The sequence below is a fragment of the Lissotriton vulgaris genome, chromosome 2_1, assembly GCF_964263255.1.
Source record: "Lissotriton vulgaris chromosome 2_1, aLisVul1.2, whole genome shotgun sequence".
In the NCBI taxonomy this organism is placed as follows: Eukaryota; Metazoa; Chordata; class Amphibia; order Caudata; family Salamandridae; genus Lissotriton; species Lissotriton vulgaris.
This window is the reverse complement of record NC_141687.1, coordinates 2,021,328,608-2,021,341,077: the sequence shown is the minus strand read 5'-3', so window position 1 is coordinate 2,021,341,077 and position 12,470 is coordinate 2,021,328,608. Positions and strand designations below refer to the sequence as shown.

The 12,470-nt window shown below is 49.4% G+C and overlaps 1 protein-coding gene across 2 annotated transcripts in view; it reads left to right on the top strand.

Moving 5' to 3' along the window:
- Positions 1-12,470, top strand: part of GABPB1 (GA binding protein transcription factor subunit beta 1) — a 486,223-nt gene that overhangs the window by 89,045 nt on the left and 384,708 nt on the right. For both annotated transcript variants that reach the window (XM_086958248.1, XM_086958247.1), the window contains exon 4: positions 10,199-10,366. In XM_086958248.1, coding sequence (XP_086814374.1) covers positions 10,199-10,366 — 168 coding nt within the window. The remainder of the gene's footprint in view (positions 1-10,198; positions 10,367-12,470) is intronic.

Below are 12,470 nucleotides of genomic sequence, written 5' to 3'. Positions count from 1 at the left end.
AACTAGATGAACATGTTAGCTGGACTAGTAAAAAAGTCAGGATGCCAGTTTTTACATGCAAGTTAGGTCATTCAGTGAAAGGATGTTTTCCTACATATGCTGAAAGAGCTATTCCTGACCCAAGTGATAGAAGTTTGAGTCTAAAGTGTAAGGATTTTAATTTGTTACACTCAAATCACTCTGAATGTCAAGAACAAGCATTATCTCACTAAGCCATCTTGTATTAATACTTTACATGATTACAGGTGGATCCTAAATGAGGAGCATACTCCTCATAATGTACTTGGTCACAAACGATTCCTATGATTTGGATTTAGTCAGACTGCATGTAGTTGACAAGGAATGCCAGACAAATGTCTCAAATGTCACTCAAACCTGATTTTGATCCGAACAAGATCTCCCATTGACACTTTTTATACCCAGACCAGTTCCTGAATTGAGCCAAAATTAGAACTAGATTAGAACCAAATCCTCAGACAAACGTACTCTAGAAGCAAAACGTGTGCTGTTGCTATTGGCCAATGGGGTCCGGCTTTCCATTTAGACTGAATTTCAGACTGTTTCAGCTAATGTTGTACCCGTGGAACTGATAGAGACTTCTAGCCGCAGATTCCTTCACGTAGAATTGTCCCCAGGCGTGAGACTGGATCCGGAAACTTTTTTGCCACAGCATCTCTGCCTGACTGGGGCGACAACACACGACTCTGCCCAGGCGTCGTCCGCGTACGTGATGTCAGCGAGGTCACGTAAGACCCACCCCGGCGCGCCAACGTCAGTTTTTTTTCTTTATCCACGTACAACGTGGATCCGGTCCTTGCTATGGGCCTGTCTCGGGCCCCTTTTTTCTTCTTTTTTTTTGGGTGAAACAGTGTGCGAATGCCTTCGGGCTTCAAAACTTGTACGTTTTGTGGGTGTCTTATGTCGGCGATGGACCCGAACCTCATTTGTATGTGGTGTTTGGGGGAGGATCACAGCACCACCGACTGCGATGCCTGTTGAGTTGAAGCCGAGGTCGCAGCAGGACCGCCGCATGAAACTTCACTTTGCACGTCTCTCTAGGTCGACGTCCTCCTCTCGGTCTACTTCGACGGACGGCTTCGGCCGTGGTCGTCGTCCTCGCCCTTCTCCGATGTCACGTGAGCGTCGCTCCCCGGTGGGTATGTGTCGCAGTTTGTTCCCGGGGGCTGGGTACCGGCCTACCGGGGGCGCGGACTCTCTGCGGGTGATTTGGCCCGCTTGTCGTCCTATCCACCGTTTCCCAGTGTTGGGGTGTCGAGAGTCCAAATGGAGACATACGCGGCAGCTTTGCAAGCCTCGCTGGCATCTTCCCCCTCCTGGGGCGTTGGCGGACCCCTCGCCTTGCGCAGTGCCCTCCCCGGCACCGCTGGCGGCTCCGGCGCTGATTGGTTCGGATCCAGGCTTGGAGAGTGTGGTTCTGTTGGGGTGCAGCTCTGCTGGGGCACCTCCTTCAGTCCACGGCGTCTCTGCCTCGCAGAAAACTCCTGCGGGAGTCCCTGTGGTGTCGCAGGAGGTGGCCGGGGCTCGGGTCGCATCACCCCTCTCGGTCCCTTGACAAGGTGGTCCCATCTAAGGCCGAGGTGATGCCGCTACGGCGCCGGCAGCAGGTGAACCGTGCGGATCCACAGGGGTCGGTGAACCCTCCTTGCCTCGCTCTGGGTCGAGGCCGGGTGAGGACCCCTCTCCGGGCCCCACTCGTCCTCCCCCGCAGGCGGCTGCCTGGACGGGGGGCGAATCGGAGGTGGAATCGTCCCTGGCACCGCCTCATGGGTTGCAAAGCGATCTATGCCTCATTCTGGGCCACGGATGGCGGAGGGCTTCGTGTTGCTCCCCAGGGCCATCTCGTTCCCCCAGGTGGATGGCTACCTCGGTGGAGGTTGGGTCAGCGCAGTCCCGGTGCGGGGTGACTGAGAGGAACCTTGTCCGGCGGCGCCGGATGGTGCCGGCACTCAACCTCAGATGGTGGACTCTACGGCTCTGGGCAGGGGTCGTGCCGCGGATTCATCTTCGGACGCTCCTTCTTCTCCGGAGATGTATTTTGGTGTCATCCTCCCTGGAGACTGGTCGCAGTGCGGATTTTTTTCACCGGCGCCAAAGGGCTGATATCTGCCCTTTCTGAGGCAGAGGTGTTCGCGGGAAGAGCGACCGGTCCCTCATTTGTCAGCTCCTACTGACTTCCAGGTCTGGCCCTTGCTCGCCCCGCTTGGCCTCTGGGACGGCCACCTTAGTCTGCAGCAGTCGTCCACGGAGGAGCTGCTTTCCCTGCCGCGGGGCCCTACGGAGGCGGGTGCCGCCTTCACTCATGCGGTGTCCACGGCTGTGGGCATCCTGCGGATGGGTGACCCGGTGGCTCATTTTCAGGCGGACCATCTATTGGAGGTACTCCACTTTGGTGGGAGGGAGATTCCGAACCCCTTTGAAGGTTCCCTCCTTTCTTCCTTGACAGGGGCTTAGAGGCGTCCTGCCTCAGGGGACCGAGTACCTCCACATCTTCTGCACCGGCATCTCCCGGCGCTGCGTGACCCGGCGTTCCTTTCCCTTCACCCCTCTGCCTCCAGTATCTTTTGTGGACTGCTTTTCCCTCCCTGTCGCCACTGCTGACTCTGCCGTCCCAAAAGGCCCGCTGGCTGGATTCTTGGGGGCGCAATATGTTCGCCTCGACCAGCGCTGCCCTGCGGGCTGTAAACATCTTGTGTGTGCTGGCTCGGGCCTCCTCCTGTTTGTGGGACTCAGCTGAGTCTCTGGGATCTGCAGCGTCCCGGGAGGGTTGTCAAGAGGACTTACTACATCATGCGTTGGCTGGCCGGGAGCTGGCGGCGTTTATTCTCCGCTCCGCCCTGGACATCTCAGAGGTTTTAGACCTGGCCATGGCTTCCTCGGTCATCGCCATGCTCTTCATCGCCATGCTCTTCATTGCCATGCTCGGCTTTGGGATGGAGTATTCCCTGAGAATATTCAGGAGCGACTCATTGATCTTCCGTTTGATGGCAGCCTGTTGTTCCATGCCAAGGCAGACTCTGCTATCCAGAGGCTCTTGGCAGGGCTCTGTCCTCCTCCTTCTCCTCCGCCTTATCATCCTCCTCCTCCGTCCCCTCAGTGAATCTGGGCCTTCTTCGGCTGCTTGTTCTGGCTGTGGAGGGCGTTTTCTGACCATTGCGTCCTTCTTTGGGGACCTTGGCATTGTTGGCTGCTGGATGGTCCTTTTGTTGATCATGTATATGTGTTGGGATTGTTGTGCAGATTGGCCCTGAGATTAGGCCTTCCTCTTGCTTGGGCTGCTTGTCAAGCCTTTTGCGGGGGGTGTTTTTTCCCTGTGGCTCTTTTGTTTGCTCCTCTGCTGCGGAAGTTCCTCCAAAGAGGATTCCCATGGTTGGGGCTTATTGTTCCCTAGGTCATATGACTTGCGCTCTGCTGGGGGGTTCTAGTCGCCTTTGGGTGCCTGTTCTCCATGGCGTTTCGGTATGTTGCTCTTGCTTCCAGAGGTCGTGTGCGCGGCGACTCGGAATGGTGTGCCCGGGCATCTCCTCCTCTCCCTGCTCCTGTCCTGAGGTCTGGGATGATCCTGTGTTCTCCCTTGCCAGCCACCGCCAACTCGGCCTTCCTTCTGGCGTCTTTTGACTGCTGGCGCTGTTCTGGCTGGCAGGTTGCTCTGCATCTAGAGTGGGTTTGCCTTCTTTTCCCTCTTTTCCTTGGGCCCTCTAGGCTTCTTCTTCGATAGAACTCCCGCCAACCGCGCAGCCCACAAAGACGCCATCCGCAACCACCACCACCTCATCAGGACCACCAAAAGAGCCTCGTTCACAGACCGCCTCGACAACAATGCACACAACATCAAAGAGCTCTTCAACATCGTAAAGGAACTCTCCAGTCCCAGCTCCTGCACCAACGTCATCCCGCCTTCGCAAGCCCTGTGCGATGCCCTCATCTGCTTCTTCCACCGCAAAATCACCAACATCCACAACAGCTTCAACTCCGGATGAACCCAACGGATCCCACTACGACAAACTCACCCAACCCCACCGACCACGACCTTCTGACCACATGGACCAACGAAGACATAATCCAGACCATGAGCACCATCCACTCAGGCTCTTCATCGGACCCTCTCCCCCACCACATCGCCAACAAAGCTAACAGCCTCATCGCACCCCACCTGCGCAACATCATCAACCTCTCCTTCGAAACCGCCACCTTTCCTGAGCGCTGGGAGCACGCTGAGATCAACGTCCTACTAAAAAGCCCAAGGCGGACCTGAGCGACCTCAAGAACTTCCGTCCCATCTCCCTGCTTCCGTTCCCAGCAAAAGTAATCGAAAAGACCGTCAACACCCAGCTCACCCGCTACCTAGAAGACAACGGCATCCTGGACCCCTCCCAGTCTGGCTACCGCAGCAACCACAGCACCGAGACCGCCTTCATAGCCGCTACAGACGACATCGGAATCCTACTCGACAACGGCGAGACAGCAGCCCTCATCCTCTTGGAACTCTCCGCCGCCTTCGACACCGTCTGCCACCACATACTTGGCACACTCCTCTACGACGCAGGGATCCTAAAAAAGGCCCTGGACCACCTCCTTCCTCACCGACAGAACCCAGAGAGTCCGCCTCCCCCCGTTCCAATCCGGAACCACCAAAACCATCTGCGGCATCCCGCAGGGATCCTCCCTCAGCCCGACGCTGTTCAACGTCTACATGGCTCCTCTCGCGCGCATCGCCAGACTACACGACCCTAACATAATCTCCTACGCCGACGACACCAAGCTGATCCTCTCCCTCACCAAGGACCCCCTCACCTCCAAATCCAACCTGCACCTGGGTATGAAGGCCGTCGCCGACTGTATGGAGGCAAGCCGGCTCAAGCTGAACACGGATAAGACGGAGATCCTCATCCTCGGGCCCAACCCCTCGGCGTGGGACGACTCCTGGTGGCCTCAACCCCTGGGAAACCCCCGGCACCAACCAACCACGCACGCAACCTGGGGGTCATCCTCGACTCCCAGCTCAGCATGACCAACCAAGTCAACGCAGTCTCCTCGTCATGCTTCCACACCCTTTGTATGCGCCGTAAGATCTACAGATGGATCCCAACTAACACGCGGAAAACAGTCACCCAAGCCCTCATCAGCAGCCGACTCGACTACGGAAACGCCCTCTACGCCGGAGCCCCGTCCAAACTCATCAGCAGACTCCAAAGAATCCAGAACGCCTCCGCACGCCTGGTCCTAGACGTCCCACGCAGAGACCACATCACCCCGCACCTGAGAGACCTGCACTGGCTCCCCGTCGACAAAAGAATCCCTTTCAAACTCATGATCCACGGACACAAAGCACTCCACAAGACCGGCCCAGCCTACCTCAAAAGCAGACTCTCCCTTTACGTACCCAACAGGAGGCTCCGCTCCGCCGACCTATCCCTGGCCGCCGCCCCGCGCATCCACAGAGCCACCTCCGGGGGCAGATCCTTCTCCCACCTCGCCGCTGTCACCTGGAACGCTCTCCCCCTATACCTACGACAGACCACAGACCTCCCGGCCTTCAGGAGACTACTCAAGACCTTGCTCTTCGACCACTAGCTGTAGCGCCCACTCCCCCCCCCCAGCGCCTTGAGACCCTAACGGGTGAGTAGCGCGCTTTACAAATTAACTGATTGATTGATCTTCTTCCGCTCTTCCTGTCTTGGCATTGGGCAGACGCTGTGTTGCCCTGTGGGGGAGTTGGGTGCTTCGGCCTTTCTGACCTTGCCTTGGTTCCTCTGCTGTGAGTGTACGGGCCTCTTCAGCCTTCTTTCCCCTCCTACATCCCCCTGGGGATGGTGAGGGTCTGCTTGTGGGGGTTCCCATTGCTTGGCAGGGGCGGGGTTCTACCTGGGCCACAGATCTGGTTCCCTGTGGGGTCCTCTGTTCTGTGTTGGTTGGTGGGGTCCTTTCGTAGACCCTCATTCCCAGGGGGTATTGCTAGGGTATCTATTCTACCTGAAGGAATCTGTGGATGTACGAGTTACTTACCTTCGGTAACGCTGTATCTGGTAGAGGCGATTCTAGCCGCAGATTCCTTCACGGCCTGCCATTCCTCCCCTATTCTGCGAGGACCCTTTGCTTGGTCTTTGTTACTCTCCTCCCGGTGGGGGGCTGTGTCTCCTGTGTGTGGCTCCATCAGGGGCAGTTCATTCCTCCTTTGGTTCTTTGGAGGATGGGGTTTGGGTGCTCCGGTGCCCTGTTGCTCTGGCTACTCCAGGTTTGGGGGTGAATTGCTTTCTATCCTTGTCCTCCCTCCCCTTCCCTCCCTTCCTTCCATTGCTATCCTCTGATTAAGGTTCTTCTGGCCATGTCTTGCCCTTCTCCCTTGTGGGTGGTTACCCTCTATGTTGGGGTGGCTTGGAGGTTTGCTGTCCCCGTCTGTCTTGGGACTGGTCCCATTCCTTGCTCTGGATGGGGGTGGTAGGTTTACTATGCGTGCCATGACTTTTACGCATGTACTTTGCCTCCGGGGCACAAGGATGGGAGGCTGTCTATGTGCTGGCAGGGTTCTGCTTGTTCTTTTTCTTCTTTCCCTGCCTTTGGGTTCTGCGGTGTTGACACTCCTCTGGGTGGTGGTGTTAGTCACCGTTCTTTCCAATTTTTCTGCTCTTCGCTTCCAGTTTTTTATCTGGTGGTTCCGCGTTGTGGTGTGGAAAAGTTCTCCGAAGAAAACTGACGTGGGCGCGCCGCTGCAGGTCTTATGTGACCTCGCTGACGTCACGTACGCGGATGACGCCTGGGCGGAGTCGTGTGATGTCGCCTCGGCGCGCAGGGATGTGTGGCAAATAAGTTTCCAGATCCAGTCTCACGTCTATATGTGTAGGAATCTGCAGCTAGAATCGTCTCTACCAGATACATCGTTACCGAAGTTAAGTAACTCGTACTTCAGTGATATTTCAGTAACATTCAGAAGCTGAAATTAGTTCTGCAAATCAACACAGTAGAAACATTCAAAGAGCAACGAGGAGACACAACGGTCGCTGAGTTTGGTCATGCTGATGACGTTGCATTTCTACAACTATACCATTGAACCTTGTCACTAAACAGGCACGTTCTGATAAAAGGTAACTGTATTTACTGTAATGAAGTAAGAGCATCCCCCGTTTGGTATAAATCAGTTACCTGTATATATGTAAATGTATTTGAGCTTATATAGCGCACAGCTACCCACAAAGGGTTTCCCGGCGCTTGCTTAGGGAACCCGTCCTGGTATTCCCCTGTGAGAGGCCCCCGGCAGGGTATCCACAAGGTGAAAGCCAGGCATCCCGCCGCGAGGGGCCGTTGTAGAGATTAAGCAAGCTATTGCCCAGAGTCGCAGAGTGTGAACCCGTGAGTCGAGAAGGCACCGGAGCGAGAATTATCGAGTCCGTGGAATTTTTGAGCCCAAGACCCGCCGAGGCGGGGGATTGAACCCTGGTCCAGGGCCGATCTCAGCTTCCGGGTCTGCCGCCTCTAACCCCTGAGCCACACTTCTCCACAGATGCATCTAAATTAAACACCTAATATTCCATAGTCAAAAATCAATATCTTGCACCAAAATACATCTTCCTTGTTTAACTGAACAAAGTAAACTTGAAGGAATGCGTGTTTCCCTTGCTAAAGAGCATTCTCGTATTTGAATACAGGAAATCCATTGCCGGTTGTCAAAAATGTCTCTTTCAAACGTGCGCACTAATTAGAATGCTGACACTGCCAAAGAGAATTCTTCTATGTGGAGACTTCTTCGCTATCACACACTCAGTTAAGCCTTGAATACCACACTTTTACCTTGAAAAGTCTTTGGAATTTAAGGATAGGGAAGCATTAAAAGGACCAGGGAAAAAAGCAACAGTAATCAATCCTAACAATCCTAAAAATACCCTTTCTCTTTTTCTTGCTGTTTTTTCTTCTTCTTCTTAACAATGTGACTTCTGAGCTGCCTGGAGCCTGAAATAGGAAAAAAAACATTCATATTCGTTTTCATTCAGAAAAGTTTTTCAGGGAGCGTTGTCATGGGAGGAGTGGGTGGCAGGCAAGGGGCATAGGATGTTGAGAGAACAGAGAGGATGTCGGGTGAAGATGGAATGCTGAGCCCTCTCTAACGATCTGAAAACTCTGTGATTGATTTCTTGCAGACCGTTCCTTTGGGTGTTGATGCTGCTCGGAGATATCTATAAAACACACCTTTTCACTTTAGGTTTACGTTTACCAAATGTGTTATCATTTGAAGCTCCTTCTGTAAAAAAAGATACCTGGAGGTAAATGAGTTATTTCAAGAACATATGGCAACTCTGCTCAGACAGTTCTACAGAGCAGTTTGTGGTTACTCTGAGAAGGCAGAGGACGTGTGTTTCAAAAGCAAGAGGGTTGAGTAGGAAGCTGCGGCCAATACAGACCTCGGTCTTTGAATGCACAGCAAATTTGGCGAGATAAGAGCAAGATTTTCAGCCCTGTTTACAGCAGCACTCTGTAAACCATGCACTGGTCTCCAGTGCTCCATCTCAAAGAAAGAAATAGTGCTCACAAGCTCTGTAATGGGGGCAGTACTTGAAAATAGGTAGAGCTTTTAAAGCCCCTTTCCTGAATACTGCAAGGTTCGCAAAGACAGAGCTAGTGCTGCATAGGCAAGACCTAAAAAGCAAACTTTGCAGTTATCCGATAAGCTATCAGACATTGTTCCTGGTTGTCCAACCCCTCTTGGAAACCCTACTTGACTTATGAAATTCGACTACCTCATAATATCAATGATATTAGACATTTGTGCAGTCTTTCCAGCAGTATTCATTCTAGGAGCGTACCTGATGAATCTAGGAGCGATATGGGCCTATCGCAGCTTATCTTTTTGGAAGATAGGAATGGTTACCAAGAGGTGTCAAGTCGCTAGCAACACTAGGGAACTGCAGATTGTCTAAAAAATAAATCTTACTTAGTTAGGCTATGTAGGGGAACACCGATGAGTCTAGGTAGATTACGATAGTTAGCAGCATCAGGATCTCCAAGATCATATAACGATGCAAAATGAGCCTTATCCAGTACAGTTTCAATGCAGCTGTTCCCTATCTTCTACCAGCCAGCAAATTTCTTGCAAGCTTGTCTTGAGCATTCCTATTATATGCCCATTTAGGTAAAAGAGCACTTCTGTACTCACAAGCTTATTGTTAATCACCTCATAGTTCTGAGGAAAAAACTTACCTCTGTTGCATACTTCCCATTTGTGAACATAGAATTCTACTTCACCACCGATTTGGGTGATCTTTAACCTGATTGTTTCATTGTAAGTTGAGGTTAAACCCTGAAATAGCCTCCCTGCAGCCCCAATCATTCTTGAAAAGCAGATAATACCTCTCCAAGGACAGTAGCTGCCTTTGAACCAGGTCATACTTGACCAACCACAAGTGCCTACATTCATTAGAAGGAACTTCAAACATAGCCTTAATTTTCTTTAAGCATCAGGTTGAGGTAGTGGCCAGCAGCAACAGATTCAGAGTCTGAGAATTATTATTGTTCTTGTGATCATTCGGTTGTATGACGGTACAACCCTGGTAAATACTTTGCATGCATTTGCCTCGCATTTTTTAGCACACATGTTTTAACCGCGATTATGCATTTACATCGCATGCCAATATCATGTATTGTTTTTATATTTAAAAACAATGTATTTGGGGGGGGAGACCGACCACCCTCCCCAATTTACCTTAATATCGTGGTATTGGTTTGCGATGTAAATGCATAATCGCGGTAAAATACTGCGTGCTAAAAATGTTTCTCAGTCATTATTATATCTATACATAACAAACAAGGAAGTTGTATATCTAAACAATGAAACCAGGATGATTAAATAGTCCATAATTCACTCCAACCTACAGCTCTGTTTGCATCCGTCATTCTCTTACTGTTTATGGTGGGGTCTTGTGTTTGTATGTCTTACAACCCGAAGTAGAACTATTGAGTTTTTGACTTCAGTGATGATTCCCATGAACAATAACTAGAGTTACAATTGAGTCACCATTTTCTCTGTATTCAATATTATATTTGTATGTTCTTTTTAGTACTGTGATTAGGTTGCAGATAAATTAATATTTCTGACTACAACATCTACACAAGGCTATGATTGCAGTGTGTTATTAAATGAACAAGTAATGCTCCTTTAAATTTACCTTTGTTGTCTTGACTCTGATGACAGCTCGGGACCTCTCCACTTCATCTAGCTGCACAGTATGGCCATTACTCAACAACAGAAGTACTTTTAAGAGCGGGTGTGAGTAGGGATGCTCGCACAAAAGTTGATCGAACTCCATTACACATGGCAGCTGCAGAAGGTCACGCAAATATAGTGGAAGTGCTTCTGAAGGTAAATTAATTTGTACATTGCACGCCATGTCCTTTTATTCATTCTTTTTTCTGTAAGATCTAAGCCATGACATTTACTTTAGCAACCAATAATGCTGCATAAATTGTATATGTTTCGTGTTAAATTGGTATTGGTCTTCTTTAGAGCTAGGGAGTATAGTTCATGGAGGGTTATAGTCTTATTGGTATTTTGAAAAAATATAATGTTTGAAACATTGCAAGACAGATATATCAGAAAAAAATATTGTGATACAAAAATATTGTGGTGCTGAAATATTGGCAACATATTTGTTTTCAGGTAAGAAATATTGGTATTAAGAACATCATTGTTAATATTTTCAATAATATAGTTGTAAAAAATATTGTATGTGTGTATGTATGTATGTGTGTGTGTATATGTGTGTATATATATATTTGAGTGAACAAGGCCGGGTGTCTCTGGCCGAAACGCGTCATGCCGACAGGGTGGTAGCACAATAAAACCACTTTAATCAATTTCTGTCTGCACTTGCCTTCTTCGCGCGATAGGAGAATGGAGGCAAGCGTGCTGTATGTGTGTGTATATATATATATATATATATATATATATATATATATATATATATATATATATATATGTATGTATATATATATATATATATATATATATATATATATATATATATATATACTTTACTTCTCCACAACATTTCGCTGCAAGTACAGCACGTTCGGGAGTGAACAACTCGAGGGCAGATGCTCTCAGCAGTTCTCCAAATGTCTCTCACGAATGGGAATTACATCTTGATCAACTTCTCCAAGTCTTTTGCCTATGGGGAACCCCATCACTGGACCTTTTCGCGACAGTACGCAACTCAAAATGCAAGCACTTCGCAAGCAGATTCCATCAGAATGGATTGTGGGGCAATGCTCTCCAAATGTGCTGGACGGGAATGTTTGCATATGCCTTTCCTCCATTCCCTCTAATTTCAAAAGTGATCCGGAAAATGAAATTGGAGCCGTGCCACTTGATTCTCATAGCTCCAGCATGGCCGAGACCAACATGGTTCTCCGATCTCCTCAAGCTGTCAGTGGCACCCAGGATTTAGCTCCCTCTCTCTCAGAATCTGATTTCCATGAACAAAGGCCAAATTCTTCATCCAAATTTGAAATCGCTCAATTTATCAGCATGGAACCTCATGAACATGAGTTTCAATCTTTGAATATTTCTCAGGAATGCCGAGAGATTCTTTCCAAATCACGGGCAATCTCTACAAACCAGACCTATACGGCAAAATGAAGGAGGTTTTGTCAATGGTTTACTTCTCTAAATCTTCATCCTTTTAATATCTCTTCAGAACAAATCCTGCCTTATCTTTTGCATCTGGCTTGAGCGAAACTTTCCTATGCTTCTATAAAGGTGCATTTGGCAGCTATCTCAAGATATAGAAGATATCCTAACCGTCCATCTCTCTGGTCTCAGAGAGTAATAAAGAAATTTCTCAAGGGAATTTTCAGGTCATTTCCTCAAGTTCACCGCCCAACAGTCTCATGGCAGCTTAACACGGTTCTAGCACAGCTCATGAAGTCTCCTTTTGAACCGATTCATAAAACGGATTTGCAATTTCTCTCATGGAAAACGGTCTTGCTTTTAGCTCTCACTTCAGCAAGGAGAGTAAGTGAAATTCAGGCTTTCTCGATTTCTGAACCTTTTCTCCAATTTCGTCCTGACAAGATAGTCTTGAGGACAAATCCTAAATTCATCCTTAAGGTTCCATCCATATTTCACTTCAACGAACCTATGGTGTTACCCACTTTTTTTAAGGAACCTTCGTCACACGCGGAGCAATCTCTACATTCTCTAGACGTCAAAAGGTGTCTAAAGTTCTACATTGACAGGACAAAGTCATTCAGAAAAACAAACCAGCTTTTTGTAGCATTTTCTGGTCCAAGAAAAGGGTTGGCACTTTCAAGATCCAGTATTTCTTGGTGGATTTCTTCGGCTATCTCTCTGTGCCATGACAAAGCCGGTAAACATCTCCAATCCAGAGTACATGCACATTCCACCAGGAAAATGGCAACTTCTATGGCCCTATTTGCAGGAGGGTCACTGCCAGACATTTGCC